The following is a 25,348-nucleotide window of genomic DNA, read 5'->3' as shown; positions in this document are numbered from 1 at the left end:
GCTGTCACGCGTCACTGAGTTGGTGCTGCGACGCTAGACACTGAAGCGCCGGAAATACGTCGGAAATACGCTTCATGTGGCTGCCGCATTAGGGTACAGTCAAGAGTGTATGAAATTTCGAAATAAGACTCTCAAAGCGTCTTGAAATCGCATAACTAAAACCAGTATAAGAAAAAGAACTACCTTACGCGGGAACCAGTACGCGCTTAACCGCACTAAAGAAACAGCAAATGAAGCACAAATACACATATAAGTAGAGGAAAAAACTTACGTACTTAAATTTATGGCACTAACGTCGTCTCACTTTCATTCAAAGAGCACTGCAGCGTGGAATATACTCTAGCATTTATTTGCCATATTATGTGCATCTCAATGTTTTTCACTGATCTAAGACTCTACTTAAATATGCTGACTCATTTGCATAATGTCTTTCAGATTCGCATATATGCCTTTATGACTGTACGTGTTTGAAACTGTGTCGGTAATTGCACGACAGTCAATCTTTCTACGCTTCAACTTAGTCTATCAATTTCGTTGTAATTAGAAAAAAATGGCGAAGAGGTCGAAATCTTGTGCTAAATGTAGTCACCAATGTCGCTCTGCGTGCGCTCCAAGCAACCCGTTTATTTTGGATCTGGTATTTCCGACAAAATCATCTGTGCTGGAGACACCGTTGTTACCGTAACAGCAAATGGCGTGAATATATTGAGTGAACCGCTCGCTAAGGATCTACATTCGGGTATTACTTTTCCGACAGCCGTCGCACAACTCCGAAATTTGTATTCCGTCACATGTGTGCTGTGCTTTGTGCAAAAAAAAAAAGGGAAAAGGGTACTTTCATGAATCAATTGGGCGAGCGCTATAGACAAGGGGTGAATCAGGTAAATTCAAAAGTACATTGGCATTTTTACCTATGAATTTTCGTACTCGTCATTGGATGTCTCATTTTATTCACTGCTTATCGGAGCAAAAGCAAAAGCATGCAGGGAAGCTCGGCAGTTTCCGCAGTTTTATGCACAGTATATCGCGTTCAATTTCCTCAACAACACAATCTTATATATAGGAGAAGAAAAAAAACTGAGGGGCCCGATTTTATTAGCCATATTATAAGAAGCCAACAAAGACACCAAGAGTAGCATTGGGGAAATTAATTGCACTTAAATGTAGTTAATAATTGAATTAGAGAAATAATGATCAATGGAAATGAGTGTGGGTGAAAAAAAACACAACTAACCGCAAGTGTGTATATATATACATATATATATATATATATATATATATATATATATATATATATATATTTGGTGTCCCAACTACCACGCACCAACAATTAAAAATGTGCAAGGGCCACGTGGCCAGACACAACCGAGGTATTGTTGTGTGCCGTCGCTTGGAGATACATTATATTTTTTTTACAATTCGCCTAATTATGCAGTTAGTCTTAAATAATTATTCACATTTTCGAGTAGCCTAATTAAACGTAAAACGGCAATGGCAAAATTGTGGAGCCACATGGGAAACTCTTGATACAGCTTTTTCTTGCTCAATACGCGCTGCATAAAAGTGTTTTTCCGAGCGTGAAAGAAGCCCGCAAATTCACGCAAGGAGCCTCGAGAGGTCAGTCACGCGGCAAGTCTTGGCGTCACGTCTACGTGAATTTTGTGGATGAAGCCAACTGGTCAATTAATCCTCGCATGCTACCTGGAGGCATCAAATCTGCCGGATTCGACACCCTCGCTATGTAATGAACGAGAGAAAACGAAACACACGGGCCGGATTTTTATTACTACTTCAGGTAGCATGTGTGGATTAATTGGCCATTTGCCATCACCCAATAAGTGCGAGTATATGTGACGCCTGCGTCAGAAAGGAAGTTCCAGATCCGTCGCCAAGGCCATTAGGGGTGGTACTCGCTAATACTATTAGGATGCATACGCAATATCGGAAAAACGCGTGCTGTGACAGCTACCTCGGGGCAGCTCTTTGGGGTCCCGGGAGGGATAGGTACTGGTCCTATTTTTCCTTGCTTTGCGTGGCGGTAAAAGAGCCGCGAACGCCCGAGACCAATGAGAGCAGTCCCTTCAGTGACTTGCGCGGGAGAAACTGGTGACATGCGGACCCACCCGACCGCCCGATCCGTTCCCTTATGTAGCGTCAGCCGGACGACTAGTTCCGTATTCTATCATCTGCTCTCGTCAGTTCTCGCTTCCGCTTGTTTTGGTTTGCTTGGCTTGGTCACGTTCGCGCTTGGTACGAGTGCCATGGTTTGCGATGCTTTTTACAATGGTGATTCTAAAGCAAGATGACCCGGTTGAACAGTTTTTGGAGGCAGCACTCCATATTCGTTTCTGTACGACAAGACGGACCCTCACGACACGGATGTGGAAGCGAAACCCAATACCTCATTCTCCTTGTCTTTCGAACGCGGCAGCGCCACAACAGAAGGGAGCGCACGAATGTGATTATGATTAGCGGCAACGACGTCGTCATCTTCGTCAGACATGACTCGCGTTAAGAACGACGGACGAAGAACTTAAACACTGCACCGATCTGTCAGCAGACGTAGTAAAAAGCGGGCGACATCTCGCACCTACACGCATGCTGAGCAAAAGAGACGAGATTTTCATCCTGTCACGTGACGGCCGCAGCGGCTCGCCGCCAGTTGGTGTGGCCGCTCTGCCCCAACTGCGTTTTTCAACTAGTGTGTATGTGCCTTTGGGGTTAGTTCTAGCAGATAAACCTAAATGCCCCAGAAAGTGGATAGAAAAACGGTGCCGCGGTAGCTCAATTGGTAACAGCATCACAAACGTAATCACGAAAGCAGGTTCGTATCCCACTTGCGGCCTGTTGATTTTTCATGCACTTTCATTTCCGTTTATTCATCAGTTGTTTGACTCAATCAAGAACTGCATATAATTTCCCCTATGCTGTCCTCGTTATCATTGTTGTATTTATGTGATATGACTAATAAAAAATCGGGCTCCTCGGTCGCCTTTTTTTCCCGTTCATCTGTATTAGTGGCATTCATTAGACCTCTCGTTGGTTTGGTTTTCGTGTGTGCAAAGGTAATTTAGCCTTAAGAGGAAGCTTTAGCTCAGGTGCTCCTGTCTAAATACACTTAAAAAAAGGGCATTCATTTTTCTCGGCAACCACTGCACGAAATTTGACAAGATTTGTCGCATTCAAAAGAAAACTTAAAATCTAGTGACTGTTGGTTTCGCATTTTCAATATAGGTCGTCAATTTATTATTAAAAATTGGCAAAAATTGAAAATCTTCAGAAAACGAAACTATCAAGTTTACAACTCCGTAACTCAGCAAGGAAAATTGATAATACAATTCTGTGAAATACATTTAATAGTACATCTAAAGCGGACAAAATTGATATGTTACACATGAATTTCAAAAAATGTAGTAATATGGAAATATAGCTTTTGCAGAACCAATTTAAACAACGTAAACAATTCGCGTAAGATATAATATGACGTACCGAATTTGTCCGCTTTCAATAATCTAATGGATCCCGTATACATACCCGAGGTATCTGTTTTTTATGCAGCGCTATGAATCTGTAAACTTCGTGCTTCTATGTTTTTTCAAACTTTCGAATTTTTGAAAATTGTTTTAACAAAAGTCAGGACCTAAATAGAAAATCCGAGACAAATAGTCACTAGAATTTATCTTGCTCTCTCCTCAAACGCAACAATTTTCGTTAAAATCCGTCCAGTGGCTATCTCAGAAAAACGTTTTTACGTTTTTACATGCATTTGAAAAGGCCGCGTCGTAGTTGGGCCCGAGCTAAAGCTTCCTCTTAAATCAAGCATGAGCTTTATTACAACAAAGCTTAGGTTTTAGTGGAGTATTATAACGATGCTCTGCCATGTCCAAGCCCTCACCAAGGCGTCTCAATGGACACGTATCCACGACACGTCCGTGTCGTTCTAATCAAGCCTGCTTTTGAAAATGGTTCTTGCTTTGGCACGCGTACAGGTACAAGTGTTACTTACGGTTAGAACTCTGGGTGCATCTTTCTTGGATACGCTGTCGACGAAGTCTTCCGAACCATAGATGTTGAGAATACCATAGTGATCGATATGGAACTTTCCCTTAAGTTCTTCCAAGGTTTCCTCGAATTCAATTGATGCAAACGTCGGTGGCGGAATGTGCCTGCGAATGAAAAGTAATGGCGACCGAGGAAGCTTGGACTTAAGATGATTTTTACGGGCAAAAATTTGTTGTTAGTAAAGGGAAATATGTAAAGGAGGATAAAGGCAAGAAAAGTACTCCTGACCGCAGTGTAACTGTCCAGCACTGTCCTTCGCTGGAGAGCAAATGAAACACTCGTGAATGCAGCAGATCGCACAGGCCTTGAGGAGTCCTGCAGTGCCTTTTTTATCAAACCAGAAAGCACTTTCTAGTGAGTGTCTGCCTGAACCCTGACATGATCAATCAGCGCAGTTGGCCCAGTCACAGACGAGGCTAGGTAACGAAGAAGAACAACGTTTAACTACAACTCTCCAAGTAAGTGAAGGTATCGTCGAATGAAGCACGCGCGAGCGGCGCGTCCGAAAATGGGGGCGTGAATCGAAGATGACGTTGAGGCAGAGAGATGGGTGGAAGATGTTGCACCGGGGCTAAAACACACGCCATGATGCCTGGGGCGCATTATAGTTCACATCGCCTTCGTAGGAAATACGGCGCTATCGGCGTTCTAGAGCGCAGCTATTTGTTGGCGACGGCGACGGCGCGTTGCCGTCACCATCGGCCTCGCCGTTGTCCTTCGTCGTAACCAAGGTAATCATCCGCGCGCTGCTCTAGCTGCGCGTGCTGCGGCTGTGATCCCTTGGGCGCGGCGCGAGTCTTGTCCTTTGTCCCTTGTCCTGCAAAGCCAGATCACGTGTTCTCGCCTATCCTCTCGCCCACTTCCTTTTTTGCGAATGTTTTTCTGTGAGCACTTTCCTGAACGTGGCTGTAGGGGGCCGCTACGGCCTTGCCGAATAGGTCATAGTTAAAAAAATAATTACGTGCCCGATGGTGAGTTAAAACCACAAAAAGTTGAAGTAAGAGGAAAAGAAAGCTTCTGTTAAGGGAACAGGGTAAGCAAATTTTCCGAAAAAAATCAATTTTTTGTTTTTGTGTAATTTAAAATATCTATTCTTTCCTTAACATGGCCCAGTGTTTCATTTGCGCGTACGCGAAATATTTACCTCAAAATCAACATTTTTCGAAACCTAGGCAGTATAGAGCCACGCCCCCTTTGACACATGCTCTGGATCTTTGCCTCTCCTAAACTGAAAAAAAATTTTTTTTCACCGCCAATTTTTTGCCACGTTTGGCGGAATGGCTGTCACTCATCTGGCAACAGTGAAAACCTAGCTAGCATATTTGACTTAGCCAAACGATTCCTAAGACGCAGCTGGATTACTGGCAACGCGGGGCGTTTTGCTCGTGCTTTGGCGTGTTTTCGCGGACAATCGAATTTATTTATACTTTGGTGCTGGTTATTTAGCGGTAATGCAATGACGAAGCCAAAGAAGTGCTTTAAAAAACGTCTCTTCCACGGAAACCGGCATAAGTCGACCTCCAATGACGCCAATTCTCCGCAACACAAACCAGGAGTGGGCGCCGCGGCCACCACATGAGCGTCTGCATCGAAGCTTTCGCGCTCGGCGGAACGCTCTAAGCAGAACGCGGGTGTTTCAGCAGCTCTCAAAGCCTTAGCTTCTCCAGATATGTCGCCATGGAAAAACTCAGAACGCGGATGAGGCATTGAACAAGATTGTATGGGAGCGCGCCGCCCCGAAGAATGTCTTTCTTGGCCTCAACACGCTGAAAATAGCGACAATGGATGCTGTGCTAACTTTTAATGACCGCAGCATTGCTCGAGCCGACATTTTGAGGTCATTCGGAGTTTCTCCAGGACCGGTTCACAGTCCAGCGGTTGCGCGAAGTTGACCGGCGGCGACTGTACTTTGCAGAGAGGGCTACACGACTGGTAACTAAAGAGGCCCGGAAAACAAGGCAGCTAGCACAGAAAAGAAGTGTTGACGATAGAGGGGGCTACCAGGCTGGTGGCTATTGAAAAAATGTGCCAGAATTTGTTTCTATTGTCCTATATTGCAATAAAGCTCTTTCTTCCACTTCAAAGCCAATTATCTCAAAACACCGAATTTTGCTGCGTTTGACCCTTTTTTTCAGAAACTACAAGGGCTAGGGCGATAACATTTTCCAGATATTGAGCAAACATTACAGAAAGTCTACTGAACCAGGAGTTTAAATATTCTTGCAGGGGAGTTTTGTTTACAGGCTATTTACTGCAGATTTTGGCTCTAAAATTTGGTGGGTCCAGTAAAAAAATGAAAACAAAAAATTATATTTCTAAAAAGAAATAATCCTGGTTCAGTAACACTACCTAACATTAATGATTACAATGACACCAAGATTATTTTTCTAACCCCAGCAGATCACGAGAAAAAGGGTCACGAACATAGCTTAAAATGCATGGCTAGAATAGGACCTACCCTGTCCCCGGACGAGAGCCACTGTACATAATTTGCAGCCCACACTCTTTAACGCCAGCAGTCAAGCAGCGTGTACTCCTCAAATAACTCTGTTTTAACTAAGCGTCATTATACGGCGTCATAAGAGCTGCTGGTCCCATTTAGGTCTGAGGCATTCGATGCTCCGTTAATTGTGTAGGGGTGTAAACGGGTGCAATAAATCTCTGTGCTCACCCGCCTGAGGCACCGCTGTTCATGAAACAGTGTTGCAATGGTGGCATAAACTTGTTTCGTACGTTCGCCGATATTGGATGCAGAGTAGAGTGCCTTCGAAGCATTATAGAGCTTCAACCATTCCATGTGCATATTACAGTTTGCGGAATACTTGAATGCAGGAGTTTCGAGTGGCAGCAACATCCCTAGTAGCAATATCTTGTTATAAATGTTTGTTAGAAACGACTTGTTAGAAATATTTGTACTTTGCCTATATGTTACGAAGGATAAAAAAATAAGATCCGCTTTATTTTTTTAGGTATACAAAAGGTGGTATTTTCAAACACCGGTATACAATAGCAACTCGCGTACATGCAACTGACCGGATAAAGAGCATCAACATGGAAAATATGGAAGAGAATATACTGACAGATAACAGAAAACAACAACAACTCATATTTGCATGAATTCCTATAGAAGACCCGTATCAACTAAAGCATGAGAACAGCTTATCCTTGCAGGAATAAATCCAGCTTGAAAAAAGAAAACTCAGCATGTACAAAGACCTAAACTTATACGAGAACACAGAAAGAGCCACAATTCGTGTTTCGTTGCCGACGACTTTACACCAACAGCCGAGAAACTGCGTGGCCCAACTTTTTTAAGCAGTAGTTTTGCTTATGCATGTCGAATTTACCGTGACAAGATGGCGCTAGTAGCGACGGCATTCATGTCCTCGTCTTCATGGATTTACTCCATAGGCTGACACGCAGTAACACGACTTTGCTAGAGTTCCGACATTCTCTAAAGAGACGCCCGGGGCGGGATAAATCACTGTTGTAACATTTTTGCCAACACCTGGTGTAAGTATGGACGTCGCTAACGCGTAGGGACGCGATGATGAAAACATTCTGAAATCGAGTTGCGAACGTTCACGGCTTTTGTTCCATGCTGCAACTATACATGTGATGCATCTCCGACGTGGTTTCAACGGTACCTCACGCGGTACAACGGGTTCGGAAGCGCGACACCAGAACAGGCTTAAGCGCTCGCTCCTCCGCGTTCCTCGAAAACAGGGGGCGGAGACCCTTTTACCCAAGTTTGAGCTAGCGCATCCTTAAGCAGGACAAACCCGATATTCAGCCCCAAGATTCGTGTGATCGCGCCACAAAGGAACGACACCCGCTTAAACCCAGAACAATTAGATGTCTCGTTTCCTAGGTGCCCTTCCTTGTCCTGCAAACGGGGGGGGGGGGGGGGGGGGTCTTATAGCGGTGTCACACGGTGCAGTTTTGATCGCGATCAAGCCCGATCCGGATCGAATTTCGCGGTCGTGATTGGCTCGCTTGCACAAAATACGTGAGATAGCCGTAGAGAATTTCGATCCGTATCGGTACCGATCGCGATCGGAAGTGTACGTGTGACACCGGTATTAGCCCCTCTTCACCCCCAACTTCCGAATACCTCTTCCGAAGCCTCTGCCCCGCCACCAGGCGGGCACGGACGCGTTCATTTCACGCTGCTCGGCAAACGCGTTGTAATTGCGGGTGATGCGCGTTCGAACACGGCTAAAAGTGTGAATGTGGTTGTGAATGTGAAGTGAAGTGAAGTGTGAATAGAGCCTACGTATCAGCCTCGTTATCGAGCAACTTCGAAATGAACACTGCTACGCGTACGGAAAAAATGGCTGTGGCTTAGCTAAGGTTAAGCCCAGGATGCGAAGCATACTAGCCTTTATTTCAGTTGTTGAACCACTGTTTAGCCTGATGAACTGCTGTTGCTTGGCTATATTTGGTTCGGCTAGACGAAGAAACAACTCATGCATTACTCTGCTTCGCCTTCAAGAGTGGAACGCGACAGCGTTCCCATCGACCCGCCAAGGGGTGTAAGACAATGGGCTACGGCGCAGCGACTACGCGCCCCGCATTGGACGCGGTGAGGGTCGAGCAACACAGCGTTCGGCGCGGCAACGAAATGTGCGCCTGAGCAAGCGACGCACGCCTCAGCCTTAGAAACAGCTCGTTTCTAAGGCAACACCGCATTCACAAGAGGCGCTTTTGTACCGCTTTGAAGCATCGTACTCGTGGCTCCGTGGTAGCGTCTCCGTCTCACACTCCGGAGACCCTGGTTCGATTCCCACCCAGCCCATCTTGCAAGAGTTGAGCCAAAGCCACCTAGAAACAAGCGCAGCTGCTTATATAAGGCCGCGACGCCGCGAGCGACGGCGCGAGTTGGAGCCCCGTTTCTCCTCTGTCGTGACATCACGGTGCCACGTGGTATGGCATGGGGTCAAAGGTCATTGAAGGCGACACCGCCGCGCCTGAGGAGCTAGGTTGAGCTCTAGTAATATGCTTCGCATAAAAAAGATAACACGGCACGGCCCGCCACTCCAAAACGCACCTCGCGTCGAAGGACACGCCGCAGGTGGTGTGAGCGTAGGATTCGCAGACGTTCCTGAACGTGTGGAAGCTCATCTCGCTGATCACCGGTCGCAGCGTGTGGTTGAAGAACCGGACGTGCGCGTAGACGAGGATGTCGCACGTTCTGTCCGGCGGGAGGAGCGGCCGCAAGGCGGTCGGCGTCGCGCCCACCGAGCACAGCAGCGGTGGGGGCGGGGTCGTCACCGTCACTGAAACAAGAAAGAGAAAAATGGTGGTGGTGGTGGTTTAGCGGTAATTGCTAGAGAAAATCCGTAAGCGTTACGTAGCAATAACGCTTCGACTGGAGCTTGTTGATATGGCATCCTTCTGGTTGCTGCGCTACACTGTTATACAACGGACAAAAAACACAGACACACACATGTGCGTCTGTTTTATTTTTTGTCTTTTCTACAATAGTGTAGCGCAGCAAGCAGAACGATTACGTCGCACCTCTCCGAGGCGACGTATCCGAGATTTGAACCACTTTCGTGCCAATCGCAATGTTTAGTTCAGATGCTCGCTCGACACGCGTCCCACCTCTTCGAGAAGTGAAGTTCAACTGACTGTTGTCCAGAGCAGAAGACCGTCAGTTGCAATGTGTCGTATACACCTACAACACGTGACCCGCTTTTCACACTTCACGCACATACGTTTTCTTTTTTTTGCATTGGCACTTCTATAGCAAACGAATTAAAAGGTGCAGCGAGTTCCGCATTATTGATGACCGTGAAATGCAGCAGGGTTGGATACCATCACAAGAAATGAGTAATTCTAAAAAAAATAATACATGGGGATTTACGTGCCGAAACCAGGATCTGACTTTGAGGCACCCCGTAGTGGGAGACTCCGGAAATTTGAACCACGTGGCGTTCTTTAACGTGCACCTAAATCTTAGTACACTGGCGTTTTCGCATTTCGCCCCCGTCGAAATGCGACCGTTGTCGCCGGGATTCGAGCCTGCGACCTCGTGCTTAGCAGCCCAACACAATAAGACCAATTCGAATCAAAGCAAGTGGTAGGATATGTTTTGCTTCTCGCTCAAAAAAGGCGGATGTATCTAGTCATGGCTTTGTCTAACAAACTTAATGATACTCGTAGTGTATGTTGTCACCTTCAGCAATTTCATGTTGGTACGAGCGTACTTCTTCCTGCCGTGGTAGTTGCATTTTAATGAAACAGCAATCTTCGTACCACAGGTTGGGTGCAGTTACAACGCTGAAGTCAGTGCCACACCAAATACCAGATTGCAAAAGGTGTATTAGGTCACCTTCCGAGGTTGCCTCTGAATTTGTTAAACATCTAAATCTGATCAACAAAACAGCGAAGTATGTTTTTTCCATTATGTGACAATGTAAGCGAGAACGTTCCGCTTAGCTTTGGCAGGTACCAGTGTGGAGATGTCCAAGGGCCATTTTTTTTCTGATGGTAGACATATTTATTAAGTTCAATCAGTTCTGCCACTAGATATATTCAATGTCCCGGTGCTTCGAGTGGCCAATTAATTTGCCTTCGCGGTGCGATCTGCCATCCGCTGGTTAGCTGAGATGGTACAATGACCACCCTAGAAAGGCTTAGGCCGTGGGTTGGAATACTGGACCAGGACCAGTATTTCCCCAAATGCGGAGCCAACTGCAACGAATTTTCACTTTGGCTGATTTTGTTATTACGATGAGTACAGACAGTACCACTAAAGCAATCCTGGCGAAGCTCCATGGCTGATAATTGCATATAGTTTTGTTGTTAGCAGTATTTAAACAGCACATACGCAGACGATGCGTGCAGCTGCTGGTTGTCGCTACGAATTAAGTCCCAGCACGCTGCCTGCGAATTTTTTTTCAGCACGACGCGGGCAGTCGCAAACGCCGAGTTATCTCGGAGGTCACACCAAGAAGCCGCGCGCTTCAGGTCTTGCGTCAGTTGCGAAACGAGCAGTAACGGCGGCGTTCTTTCGAGTTTCGTTATCAAAAAACGGTCATTACCTCTGATGTCTCCGTGACGCTCCCGCTTGCAATTCAAACGTGAAATTTTTCACGGCAGCCCAACTATATCTACCCTATCTGAAAGTATGGCTTTTACGTGGGCCAAAAATGTCGTTGCAGTTGGTGGGTATTGGCGAACAAGGACGCTATAGCCACGGGACAAACAAGCAATCCTAATGGTGCGAGAATGTTTTCCTGCGTGTTGCCTATCACGTGGACGCAACGGCTAAATACGACCACCGACTACAGGGCATGCAGCATGTCGCGATTTAACGGTGTACACGGGCATGCTGCCTTAGCGGTGGCTTTGCGCAGACGCTGCGTGGAAGAGAGCCGCGCTTTCGATTCAACGACTCACTCGGGCCGGGCTTCGTACTGGGAGTCGTCGACGCCGTCAACGCCTTCGACGCCTTCGACGCCGTACTCCTACTCGTCGTCGGTCTAGGTGTGGATGGCGATGGCGATGTGCGTGCGCGCGTGGTACCGGGCAGGGGAGCAGTCTGGACAAGCTGGAAATGGAGAGAGAGAGAGAGAAAGAAAAGGGCTTCTTATTGCCGCTAAGTCGATTAACCCCGGAACCCCCCGATATCGAACTGTATTCGCCATGGGAGGTTGCACCAGTATCGCCAATCACGAGTCAATCGTTTAGCCAGATGTGCGGCTCCCACTGCCAAGACGAATTACGGTCGGCATTGACGGAAAGCGGCCCTGGAGAGCAGCTTTCATTTCTTGTTTTAATCTTTGTGTCAGTTCTGTACGGAAGTCAGTCAAGTAACATATTTTGAGAACCCAAATAACATAAAAAAGCTGGGACTACACAAAAGAGAGTTGGGAAATGTTGTGCTTTTTTCCGTAATTTGGGTGTGAAAGGGCTGAAGAGCAGTCGGCCTCCGTCCAGGACTCCTCTGTGAGGGCACTGGTGGCGAATAGAATGTACGCTGCCAGGTACTTTTTTGGGCACACATGTGGAGTTGTGAGAAACTAGTTTCTACAGCGAAGCTGTTAAAGAGACCTTTACAACTGCCTTTTTTTTGCCGTCACAGGGTGACGTGGCGTGCCTGGTAAAGAAAAAAAAAATGCATACATACATCAAATTTTCGCGCCAGAATCACTATCTCACTACGAGGTACGCGGTTGTCCGTAACTCCCGGATTAAGTTTTACCTCCTGAGGTTCCTTAACGTGCACCTACAAGTGAACGAGCGTTTTTGCATTTGGTTCTACGAAAATGTGGCCCGTACGGACGCGCTCCAACCAGTTGCAGTTGGCACAAGAACTGCAACTGCACAAGAACAGCCAGCAGCACAACCTGCGTCGCAGTTCCAAGTTTCTCCTTGGAAACATGGTAATTATTCTTCTTAAAAGAAAAGTTCCCTGCAGTATACCCCTCTCGTGTATCCCTCTCGAACAGTAAAAATGAACAACTTATGTACGCGATTGCAAAATCGGAACTCTGAGTTCAAACGAATGTAAAGTGAACAAAAAAAACGAATAAGTTACTCCAAAAAGTGCTTTAAACACTTGTGACGTCGCGAGGGCGCGTGTGTGTGGATAAATGATTTTTTTTTTCATTTGAATTTTATTTTTCAACATATTCTCTCGTTGGCGTGATGGTGAAGAATCAGACCCTGGCACAGTGGCGACTCTTCATTGGGCGAACTTGTGCGCACAAATTTCCTAGTTACAGTCGGGCCCATGCATCGATCATCGAACTCTGATTTTCGGGTCAGGCGCGTCGTCTATTTATAATGTGACCCGGCGAGGCTTTCAGCATACTTCCTGGTGCAGGCGTGTGTTCTGGAATGTACAAGACCCCTGACGTTGCTCAAGAATACACAAGGGTCGGTGACAACCTGGGTAGCAGGTAGATACGGCAGTAACATTCGTGAATGTTCCGATGTTCTGGTGCATGCAGGCGCGTCTTGCGTTAAGCGATAACTCTAAAGGGAAGCTGAAAGCTTTTCCAGACAAAATGAGTGAAGAGCAGTACGTAATAGTTTTCAAAGCTCTGAATTCGAATATCTAAATCTAAATTATGGCGTTTAAATACGCCTAAATACAATGCATAATACTGTTCCACCTTCAGCATCGCGTCTTGCAGCACAGTGATGACATGTGACTGCGTCGCATGTCACGGGTAACCGGATTACGCCACTCACGTGACCCACGCGACCACGCTTGACGCTAAGTGAATTTGTTATATGAACGCTGTCCCACGTGCGAGACATTCGGCCAGTGAGCGGTAGCAGCGGCAACCATCGAGATCGACAAAGTCCGCTAAGGTTAGCAGAGAAAGCGTCACAATTAAAGCGAGCTGTCTTGCAGCAGCACGGGGTTCTGTCCCGTATGATTCGTGGTAGACACCATGACTCACAGTGGTAGTTATCTGTTCGACGGCGGGGACTTCCATGGGAGGCGGGGCGTCACCACCGCCAGATCGGTTGCTGCCGCCTGCGTCATCCACCTCGGAGCCTAGCGAAAAAAAAAAAACAAAAAAAAAGAAAACAGCCGTGACGATGTGTTACCTTATCCGCATCTTTGCGAGGTGCTTGGTTAAGTATTGACTGTTGGGCGTTGTTTACGTTCGTGGCGTAGGTGAACAATGACGGTTGCGCGCCAAGAACTAATTACGTGCCGGAAAGTTTCTTTTCTGTTTCTCTCTCTCTGCTCGATTGAGTGCAAACCCCATGTTCGGCGAGTGTTATCGTATATTTCTCAACTATAGCATGTTTTTTGTCTCACTGAGCAATGTTCAAGACACGTTGCCGTTCAACTTGGCGTTTTAAGAGCAAACTTGCTAGCACGAAACGGCGGCCACAAAACACACATGGGCGCATAACGCCTGGTCTGTTTACGACTAATTTTAGGAATCGAAATGCACATATGCCTGGTGTTTCATTATAGTGGTTGCGGAATTTTTGAAAGAAATCAGCTTATAAATATAGCACAGATCTACTCATTAACCTAAATTACTCAGTGAGGCAAGCATCGCTAGCACGAAAAATAAAACAATTTGTTAGACATATTAACAAAACATCACTAATCACTGATTTCACTAATTATTCTAAGGCACAAGATTGCCATAGGCACAAGTGTATACTGCAAGTCAACTAGTTCTCGGCACACATACATTCGGAAAGGATTTAGAAGTTGTAAAACTAGTTTTCAGATAACCGTGCGCTCATACTTCCGTAAAAATGCGCTGTCTCGTTTGCTTTCATTTTTACGAAAACGCTTTTCCTTCATGAATTGAAGCAAAAATGCCAAAATTATTTTGTCTCAAATTTCGGGACCGCATATCGCCGAATTTCACTCATCTTGCCTAGTGTTTTCATTTTCTGTACGATGAACGCGGCACGATGGAGAGTTTCTTTGGTAAAAATATGGCGTCACGGCGCACTTAAAGAACAAATGCAATAAATTTGTAGTTTACATAAATTGGTTATAAGCGAGTAGTGTATACTACTGAATCAATTTTGGTAAAGCCACAGAGACCGCCTATGTCTATTTTTCCTAATATGCCCATCTCACTGTAGTACTGAATATGATGCACTTAATATGACGCACATCCCGGCACATCACCTCCGTTTTTCTTTCTATTATTATTGCGCGGCATCCAGTATGTTGCCACTGGCATCCATGGGCGGCGACCAACTAAATGCAGAGTAGCCACGCATTCCGGGCCATTGCGTCACTTCCGGCGAGTGATAACAGCGAGCGGCGTTGCAATTTCTCTCTTGCTTTGGTATAGAAAATGCGTCTGTTTTGCGAGCGTTACAAGACCCATTCACTCGAATTTCAAACGTACAATTAGGCACGGAAACTGGCCTTTGCAAACAGTTCACAGGTTTGTGGCAGTTGGGCTCAAGAAATTACATAATAAAGGGCTATCGAGAGATATTCACTTCATTGTGTTTTCAAAGATCCGTGAATTTTGAGAGGTAGTGAGCGATCGAGGGTGAGGAAATGAAATAAACATCATGGAAGGCTAATAGGCTAATGGAGCTTCTCAGTAAAGGTGTACGTTTCTAGCACTGCCTATACGGCGTAATGCTCTGTACGCGTGTGTACATTAGAATGATGTATTTCCAACAGTCTGTTTTTATTGGCGCTGTCACAAAATCAGTTAGAACCATGGATACTTTCTCTCACCCTGGTAGGCCAACAGGAACACCACGGCAACCGTGGCGAGTGCGAATAATATGATCACGCCGCACACGCCGAGCACGTACCTCATGCCCGTGCCTTCTTCCCTAGGAGTGGAAAGGGAGATGTCGCTGCACACTGAGGTATGCGAAACAAAGTATCGACTGGCGAATGTGTTCTGCGGAAAACCGTAAGGTGGGTTGTGAACCAGAGAGTTTCGTGCAGCGATTGCAACTTTACGCTAAAGTCTGGAGGATGATAATTTGCACCTTTCAATGTAAGAATTTCAAGGTACGCGCGGTTGTGAAACTTCAAATGCAAAAAAAAGAGAAAGACAGCAAAGTTATTAGACCTAAGGCAGCGCACTTTCCATCGGAGCAGTTTCTTCGGAGCTACTGCTTGAGAAAGTTTAGTTGTCTTTGTTTAAAAATAACACTTTTAAACTTTGCCGCATACGACTTACTCGCTTGCCACTTGAGTAGCGTATAACGCTTTCGAGCACTTTTTGAAATAATTTTTTACCAAAGGAGCCAAGGCCGCACATCAACCACACGCTTTCCGTTTCCCATACACGAACCAATAACAAAGCGCAACATAAGCAATACGTAACATCAATAATAGCAATATGATAAAGGCAATGGCAAGGCAAATTTCAAGGAATTGGGGTCAATAATTAGGGGAGAAAAAACTTATAAACCTTGGATTTCTGCCTCTTTGGGTGTGTTATATGAAACGTTTGGACAGTTTCCCCGCTGTTCTTAGAGGACCAAAGGAAGTAGCAATTGCATATTTGCGTAGAACGGGGTCAGGGGGTGAGGATATCAGGGTTACATGTATTGGGGCTTTGGATTGTAAATGGTAACAACACTATTTGCACAATATTACTTATGCAGGAGCACTTATTAGGAACCCCGCATGAAGTTTGCCCAGTGTTCTCAAAGAATTTATCGTGCCACAATTTTTAACTTTTTTTTTAAATGGGGAGAATCTTATGCGGGAGACGTGTCCAGTGTCGAGAGTGTCAGTCATTCACAGTTTTTGCAAATTATTACTTAAGCGAGTGTTTGAAACCACCAGACTGGCGTTATCAGATAAGTTTCCCTATGTCCCGAGATACCTGTGCGTCACGTCCACCGAGTTTGCATTTGATGCAAATGAGGAGCACCTGTTGTGTAATGTGTTCGCAAAGTAACATTTATAGGGCTTAAATTGAAGCGCGGTAAATAATTGCTGAATCGTGCTTTGGTTTTGTTTATTTGCTTTCCTTTTGCCACGTGGTAGAGGGGATTGGCACTCAGCATCTCAAATATAAACCTGAAACTAAATAAAACTAAAACTAAAGTAAACACTATATATATATATATATATATATATATATATATATATATATATATATATATATATATATATATATATATATATATATATATATATAAACGAAGCACCGTGTTTACTTTTGGTGTAAACATATGGGACAGGTGATGGGTGTTGCATAGGCAGAGTTTTCGATTATCGCAGCCTTTCAAAATCAACTACGAATGCAAGCTATCTGGCGCGTTATAGGTGTACCTTACAAGCAGCACACAATTTTATTCGCTATCATGAGACAAACATAAATGTCATCGAAGTCAAATTTAACCATCAAAGTGGGAACGCAATGGGAAACATGTTTACGATGGCAAATAAGTGTGGATAAGATATCGCCTCATCAAACAAGTTCCTTGAGAAATCGCTCGAAAGTGTGTTATATATGCGCCCGAGAATCCAAATTGGCGAGCCATATGCGGTCGGCGTCCGAACGTATGCGGTTTCATTTGAGGCAACTGTAAATTTAAATGCAGCTGCTCTAAAGAAAGAGCATCGCTCAAAGTTGAGCTGCCATTCTGCAAGGTCCCACAAGCCCGCTGTGTTTCTGTATTTTTCTTCACTCTGTTTTTGCTGTTGTTGCTTTCGCTGTTCAATGTCAACTGCCCTCACGAATGCGGAAAAGGAAGTGCGTGAGTCGGCTTGTGTTGGTGCGCTTTAGTTCCGCGGTACGGAACCTCACAGAAATAACTCAGCAAAAGTGCTCAGCAATCTACAAATTTATTACCACCTTGCTCAAGGTCTAACGAAATATGAGACAAATAAATTCTTTTCTTTTTTTTTTCAAGTATGAGTCCGACTGTTACTGGTGACCGCCAGTTTTGGAGATTTTTTTCTTCAATACCGGGCCCGTTGATTCATGTAGCACCGAGTGAACACCGACCAAGAGAGTGAGATAAGTGTCACGGGCACTTAGTGTCACACTTGTCTACCGGTAACCACTTTCTCATTACACGTCATGTCCTGGAAGCTATAACGAAATAGAGTGAAAATGAAGCGCGCATATACACACGTCACTAGGGGGGGGGGGGAGCCAGCAATTGCTTCCAGCTACAAAATGTAGAAGCATTTAGTAGCTGCTTCTTCAATTACTGTAACTGAAAATGAATTTGCATTTTATTTCTTGCGTATTCCGCGTCAAAGTCCTGCGCTCCCATTTACAATGAGCTGAAGGCAGATTATTCAAAAATTTGAGGAAAGGCCATAACGTTCAGTTACCTTTTTGAAGACGAGGAGGTGAAATCTATGAATCAATATATGCCACATTTATTTTTGTTTTGCTTCTATATTAGGTGCTCGAAACGCGGTGTTCAGAAGCCGAGAGCGATTTGATGGTCACGTCATCAGAGATGTTGTCAGATTGTTCTTGTGGCTGATCATCTCACGAAACCCCGCGGAGTGTGCGGGTGATCATAGAAAGGAAAAAAAGGTGAAACTAAAGAGAAACGACTGTTTTTTAATTAAAGAATAAGTGTACTTTGGCCAATTTCAGTTAAAATCGCGATATTTGGAAATTTTTCTACTATTCATCTACCCTCTAAAAGCATGTTGCGGAAAAATAGAGTGGCTTCTGTTTTTCTTAAGCTGCTTTTACAAATTCTCTCAAGCAGTCATAAACACGGATTCCCACTCGCAATCTTTTTGCTATAACGAGCCTAACAATATTATTGCGTATACGATTGTGGCAGTGAACTTACTCAGGTTTGGCTTGAAAGAAAGAAAAAAGGTAAAATTGATTAGTGCCTTTACGAGATTTCACACACAGAATGAAAACAATTGCTATGATGCTTACTTCCCTGATCTTTGGATTCAGGACGGTTTACGAAATAATTTCAGGGCTTACATGAATAATCTATGAGGATAAAGCTGCTGCATGACGCCTCCAAAGAGCACTAAATGAACAAACGCCATTCGGTAAATATGAACATTAACTTGTTTAAGTTTACCTGTGTCAGGTTATCTCACATTGTTATTGCGTTTGCGACCGCGAGAACGCCTTATTGGCACAAAAGGAACCTTCAGAGCACAGGAAGTGTCAGGATACAAATATTTTGAACGCGTCTTCACTGGCATATAGATAATCGCCGAGGCATAATGGAGCTTGCTTCTTCAAGATCGTCCTTATATTATACCCAGAGGCCTCTAACTGGTTGTCATTGTTGCTGTAAAAATATTTCATCTGAAAAACCCTTGAAATGAAACTTGAAAGATCCCAAGCTCACTTGAATGTTAAATGTTTAATTTATCTTCTTTGTGTCTTTTTTTTGCCTTTGGCCTGCTTTGTGTAGTTTTTCTTTTCCCTGGGTGTGCGGCAAGTGTCCGAGGTGGTCACTGTTACGACCTAGTTGTGTTTTGCTAGTTACTAGTGCCGGTTTAGCTAGGGTCTACACTGTCGCACTACACTTGCGACGATCATGGCCAGTGTAGCTTTTGCTACACTGCCCATCGCCTCACTCATCGATTCTTCTTAACGAGATGTTGGCATGTTCGCGAGCACTTATTCCTTGCGATATTCGTGAAACCAGCTTTCTGCGGCACAATAAGGTCTACGTGACAATGACGATGAGAAGTCTCGAACTTGGCACATTCGCACAATAAATAATGCGCCGAGAAGAGCTGTTTGAAAAACATCGTAGAAAGCATGGGCAACGTTAATGCTAACCAAGACGTCACAACGGTAATCCCGCCTAATTTACACAACAGCCCACAGTGTTCTGAGGTGCCAAGTGCCTATGTGATAGCACTGCAAATGTGCAGAGAAAATGAATTCACTTAAATCTTGCAAGTGGCGCTGCCTCACTCCGCTCCTGACGTCCGCTGTAGAAGTCCCGGCCTCGGATTATATCTCAATGTTTCAGTCCGGACATTCAAAATGACTCATTGTGCCTAAGAAGCACGAAGCCTTTAAGAAATTAACTGCCTTCTCGCTTGCGGCCTTCACAGTCATGCACAAAAAAAAAACGAATGGAAAAAAATGCTATACTGCAAATTTGGAGGTCAACTGAAGTATCATGTCACAGTAACGGCAAGCATGTGGCATGTACTCCACAACGCAAACAAAAAATTTTGGCTGTTTTGCATAAAAGGAACAGAAATAAAGAAACAGTGTTAATAATATTCCGACCAAATATATACGTAGTCTAAGCTACTGTTATCCAAGCTATGCAAAACAAAAAAAAAATATTGAGGTAACATGGTGCAAGGTACGTCTTAAGACTGGTGGTTCTATCATCAAACGTCTGGAAACCAAACACACTAGGTTTTCAATCAATCAGTCAATTAAACGTATTATTCTTAGACGTTACTATAATTACAAAGGAAAGGTAGTACAGAGGGAGGTCCCAAAATACTTATATAAAAGTGATAACCTTATTTTGCATCATCCTTTCTAAACCTTTGCTTTTTTTTCAACCGCTTGGCTAATGTTGGCAGGGGCACTCTGTGTAGGTGATCTCATTGAGTACGGCAGCTCACATTCAGCAGATATTAATGTTTCAATTGTCAAATCTCCAATCATCCTTGGCAAAAAAAAGAAAAAAAAAGAAATAAACGAGGTTGGTTTAAGCATTTGTCCAAACAAGTGCAAGAAAACGTTCTTACGAGGCTTTGTATTGTACTGAAATAAATATAGCCTCCGTAGACGAGGGCATCTCGGAATGTCGAAGTCCGTCTAGTACGTACTATTTTTTAACGACCCGGATTACTGTCTTATAAAGGAAGCTTAATGCGTGCGTCACAAAGAAGAACAGGTCAGAAATTATCTATTCCACACTACCCTTTCTGTATTGTCAGAAATTTTGATTACCTTTCAAATATTATAATAAATATTAGGTTTTTATTGTTGCCCTAAACTATAGGTTTACATAGTATGCACTAAGAAACCACACTAACCACTGGGATCTGTTCTAGTTGCACATTCGGTGGACGTTATTTTATGACAAAGAAGCAGACAATTAAAAACTAACAAACGAATAAGGTGTTGCTTTTTTTTTCATGGGACAATGCTGCTATCACAGAAATGAGTGCAGAGCCGAAGGAATTGTTGAATTTGGCTGTTTTCTCTTTTTTTTCTTTTTTCTCCTTGCCCTTCTTTATTTCTTCGTGTGATCGAGTGAGTGTATCTTTCCCCCAATGTAGAGCGAATATTCGGAAATGTGTTGCACAATCATTTATAGACTAATTCCTTACATGTGGGATACTCCGAAAGTTGTGGAGCACCTGATGTAAAAAGAAAAGAAGAAGAAGAAGCGCAGGATGAGTAAAAAACGCACAACGGTAAGATACATCTTTGCGCCTAATAGAGGAGGCCCTTTTTTTTTCTTTCCGCACCTAAATACTAATATTACAGCCATTAAAGTGACACAACGATAATAAATTATAGTGACGTTACTTTTACCGATCGACAATCATTATAGTGAACGTTTAGAGAGGGAGTATTATGCGTAAATAACGAACATTCGCGTAAATAACGAAGCTACTCAGGCCTGTAATGCAATTGAGCACTTTGAAGTCAGTTGTCGACATTATCGAACTGCGCGAAGAAATGTTCACTAAACAAAATCTTTGCCAGCTGAAGGACCACTGATGGCGAAATGGAAGCGGAACAAAAGTCTGTAACATCCTGGTTACGTTTAGATGAACCCAGTAGAGTTGGTTCGAGTCAGTTTCATATAAAAGCTAGCTGGTTGCACAGATCAAGCGTGTAGGAAAGTTCTCTCAACGGGCCGCCAAGGGGTTGGTTGACTCGCGGAATTCTGTGAATACAGGCTGCGTGCCCGTACTCGCAGGAAAAGTTCTTACGTTCATAATGTTCGTAAGACAAAATTCCACCGAATCCTGATGGCTAGACATATTACTGGTAAAGGCAGTAGGCCAGCGGCAGAAAGCGCTCCCCAATGAAGAGCTTTGTTAATACGGCGCCTGATCCTCCGAACGCCTAACTTCTCGCTTACCGTACTGGTCGTCGACCTCCGAAAACTCCTGGAATGCAGAGTACTCCGGATACGCCGACGCTTCCGGGTACGCTTGTTCTGGGTAATAGGCTGTGAGTACGAAGAATAGCGTTACTACAAATGGTACCAGCTGCTTCAGTGAACAGCATCATGGTTCCTCAAAAAAGAAACAGTTTAGTGAAGGCAAAGACGTTGTTAGCGCGAGTGCGTACAAAGCAAAGATGGAGCAGTGGTCTGTTTCCAGAGCTCCAGAGCACTTTTGCTGTGCTGCTTACATTCGGCAGGTCAAAATCGAGCACTCGAATATACACATTTCGTCCGGTTCATCCAAAGCGCCGTGCTCCAACTGGAAGCCGCTCGGTGGGCGCTCTCACTCTCGATCTGGGAGCGCTAGCGAGGTCCGATAGAATCTCGACCACTTGGGTACTCAGATTCATCTGGGAGCAGCTGAACGCTTGGCTTGCGCAATCTCTCTCTCTCTCTCTCCCACTCGGGCTTCACTCTTGAGAAGGCTCAGTGCCGCTGGAAACGGATATGGGGTCTGCACGGTAGAAAGTCGATGGCACCATATCTTTTCTATTTGATAGATCTGAAGCGACCAGAAACTGGTTTCCGCTAGTCCATGTTCTTTGGACCAATGCGGCGATCATTAAAATACATAGCTGCCTTTCTCCAGCTTACCGATAAACTTACGACGCAACCAAATTGGGTCAATACCCGATAACCTGTGGGGACGCTTGCCAAAATGACTTTAACGCAACTGTGTGTGTGTGTTTCTGCGTGTGTGTGTGTGTGCGTGTGCGTGTGCGTGTGCGTGTGTGTGTGTTTGTGTTTGTGTGTGTGTGTGTGTGTTGGCACTGTTAGGCCCTCGAGCGATCTAGAATATGCTGCAACGCCATCGCTGAAATTATTTCCAACGGTGAACCGCTGTATACGCGCGGCAATCTAAAGATGGCGTACGTTTGGCTGTTAGTGATTTAGACAGGTACTCCACTAATGAAGCGGGCTGACTGTTGTAAAATGGTAAAATAGTGCACCCCATCGTGAGATGTTCCAATTAAGAAAGCATAATGTTCTGAAGAACTATTAGGAAACAGGAAAATTATGCTGCGGAAAAGAAAGAATGTTCCGTATGCACATTTTTCAGGCTTGTGTGAGTTTTTCAAACGTGCCTAATCACTTATAGTAATTTCTCAAGACAAAATACATCATCTACTGCGACATCACAACCGAATTCTATAGCTTGCATCCGGCACATCTACAGAATGGGTCAGACACAGTTAAAGCTGGACGCGTAACTATTATGAACAATAATCTTGAGATCAATATGCAGCTAAGATTTAGGGCCCGGCACTATAAAAGCCTAAGCATAAGAATGCTTAAGTACATCCTCGAAGAGGTTCATTGAAGAGTATCACATACCCGGTGGCACTTACGCATAACCCAGGCTGCCGTCAAAGTGTTCATTGAAGAGCAACTACCTACCCAGCGACACATATCCAGTGACCGAAGTTGGCGTCATTGTGAGTCGTTGAAGAGCGGAGCATACCCAGTTACCAAAGCTGGTCGACCGGTTGGTTTGCAGACCAGTTCAATTTTTCTCAGCACAGCAGCTGGACACTCTACCCATTCAGACCCAGTGACCCAACCTGGCATGAAAGCGGTCAGGTACGTACGTATGTAGAAGAATGAGCGGATTTCCCAAAGGATGCTAATCGCAATAAATCTGTATAGTCTGTGACCAACGGATGATGCCAAGATATAACACGAGTTGCACTCGGCGAAGAAAATCGGAGAAATTATTAAAAGACTCGCTGCTTCTGCTCAATGCTGAAGAAGACAGACAAGCTAAGTATGGGCGCACTGGAACGAAGGAATAAACAGACAACGTGAAGACTCGTAGGTCATACACGCACGTCCACACACTACTAGCGGGCAGACGTGGCCACGAGCAATGCCCACCCGAATGGTATTTCTACAGGAGTCTGACAGACAGCGACACATCTTCACCTATATCGGGCTGACCTTATGCTTGGTAATTGAGTACGCACATTCATAGTCTCTAGGTAACGAGCACGTTTCGTAACAATGCACGTAAATAATGCAGTTATCTAAAATAATTTCTTGTTCCTAGATATTCAATCGATTTGAGCATTTCCAAGTTCTTTTACCACACTTTTAAAATTTTGAAATTTTAAATATTTCCAGCACATACACAATAAAACGTCGTGCCAGGGCCTCCCAATTCAATGTCATTCTGCAGAGTTCGTCCTTGACTTGACCATAGCCTCTTTAACGCAAAACTATTCGAATCTGTTTTTATCCCAAACCGGCCATTAGCCCTCTGTGATAGGCGACAATTTTATGCGCTCTCCCCATATGGAAGTGGCGCTCGCACATATGGGCTCGACTCGAATCATTCTGACGTATCACGGAGGTCTAAGGGCTGATTTGGGATAAAAGCAGATTGCAATAGTTTTACGCTTCATCGGCCCACATTGTTGTTTAGTATGGCGAAATATACATCGGACTGCGCTCAATATTGCTAATTGTGCAAGCAGACTGATAACTTCTGAATGCGGTTTGAGATTAAAAATGTAATAAACGTAGTTTTCCTAATTTACTTCTTTTTAGATAGCCAATGCAATTGAGCACTTCGGGACCCCCTCTTCCAGCCTTTATGTTGTCAAAAGAGGAGATTTTACTAATTTTGAGCAAATACACAATCAGCCTTATTGCCAGTGTCTAACAATTTGTGCTCCTTATGTAAAGATCTTCATTTGGTTAAGCATAGAAAACAATAGGCGAGGGAATCGTGTAGCTCCTCTAATATATGTGCTGGGTGATGTTACATCGGGAAAAATTCGTTTCTTTTTTTTAAAGTCCTAAGTCACCAATTAAAGTCGTTAGTGCACGACACGAGACCAATTGATGCCGCTGTAGTCCAAGACGGCGAACCATTGTCCATCCTAGAATCGTGTACGCATTTCTACCCGACATTGGACGGAAAAAATGCTACACAAGAGCGAGGAACGCGTGAACGCGTTTGCATGCTTACCCATGTTCTCGGGTTTCTTGATGAATCAGACGGGCAAAGGTCTCTGTCGAACTCGATGGGGGTCAACCGTCGCGGACACTGAAAGGAATCCGGTGGTGGCCTTTTTATTTTGGAATTTGCACGCGTCTCGTGAAGCACGAGAGGTGCTTGAGCCCCAAACCATAGCGCTTACCCACTACCGAGTATCGAAAATGAAGGCGGCCGTTAAATAGAAGAGTGCAGATAAAATTATTAAAGCGAAGAATGTAAGGTCTGCTGAAAATTTTGCAAAACATTTGGAACTATACTGAGGAGCAAATGTAGCTCGGTTCCTTCCTTTGTTATTGAGTACACCGTTGCAGCAAGTAGTGCGTAGAGAAGATAACCGGTGGTCTGTTGCAGCTACAGAATGGGTTCCAATGGAAGGAAAGCGCAATCGAGTGCATCAGAGGATTAGGTGGTGTGAAGAAATGAGGAAATTTGCAGACAGAAGATGTTGTCAGCTGGTGCATGGCAAGGGTAATTCCAGATTGCTGCGAGATGTCGTTTTCTAGCAGTATAAACGATAATGATGGTGATGATCACTATGATGACAACGACGACGGTGACGACGACGATGACTACACGTGATTTTTTCTACTTAGTGAAATGTCAAAAATTATCATGATGATTTTCAAGTACATTTTGTTTTGAGTTTATAACCATTCTTAGATAAATATGGGTAGCATCGACCAGGAA

General features: G+C 44.5%; 1 protein-coding gene across 1 annotated transcript in view; it reads right to left on the bottom strand.

Moving 5' to 3' along the window:
* The window catches only part of LOC135904720 (uncharacterized), a 39,310-nt gene extending 14,669 nt beyond the window's left edge, over positions 1–24,641 (bottom strand). Inside the window, exons 1-8 of the mRNA XM_065435647.2 lie at positions 24,632–24,641; positions 21,574–21,663; positions 20,810–20,839; positions 15,263–15,363; positions 13,485–13,582; positions 11,470–11,620; positions 9,113–9,341; positions 4,007–4,166 (exon numbers count right to left, since the gene is read on the bottom strand). Of these exons, the coding sequence (XP_065291719.2) occupies positions 4,007–4,166; positions 9,113–9,341; positions 11,470–11,620; positions 13,485–13,582; positions 15,263–15,363; positions 20,810–20,811 (741 nt within the window). The 5' untranslated portion in view covers positions 20,812–20,839; positions 21,574–21,663; positions 24,632–24,641. The remainder of the gene's footprint in view (positions 1–4,006; positions 4,167–9,112; positions 9,342–11,469; positions 11,621–13,484; positions 13,583–15,262; positions 15,364–20,809; positions 20,840–21,573; positions 21,664–24,631) is intronic.
* Between the last annotated feature and the right edge of the window lie 707 nt (positions 24,642–25,348).

Source organism: Dermacentor albipictus, chromosome 7 (assembly GCF_038994185.2).
Source record: "Dermacentor albipictus isolate Rhodes 1998 colony chromosome 7, USDA_Dalb.pri_finalv2, whole genome shotgun sequence".
In the NCBI taxonomy this organism is placed as follows: Eukaryota; Metazoa; Arthropoda; class Arachnida; order Ixodida; family Ixodidae; genus Dermacentor; species Dermacentor albipictus.
The sequence above is the reverse complement of the archived record's forward strand: the minus strand, read 5'-3'. Positions and strand labels throughout refer to the sequence as shown.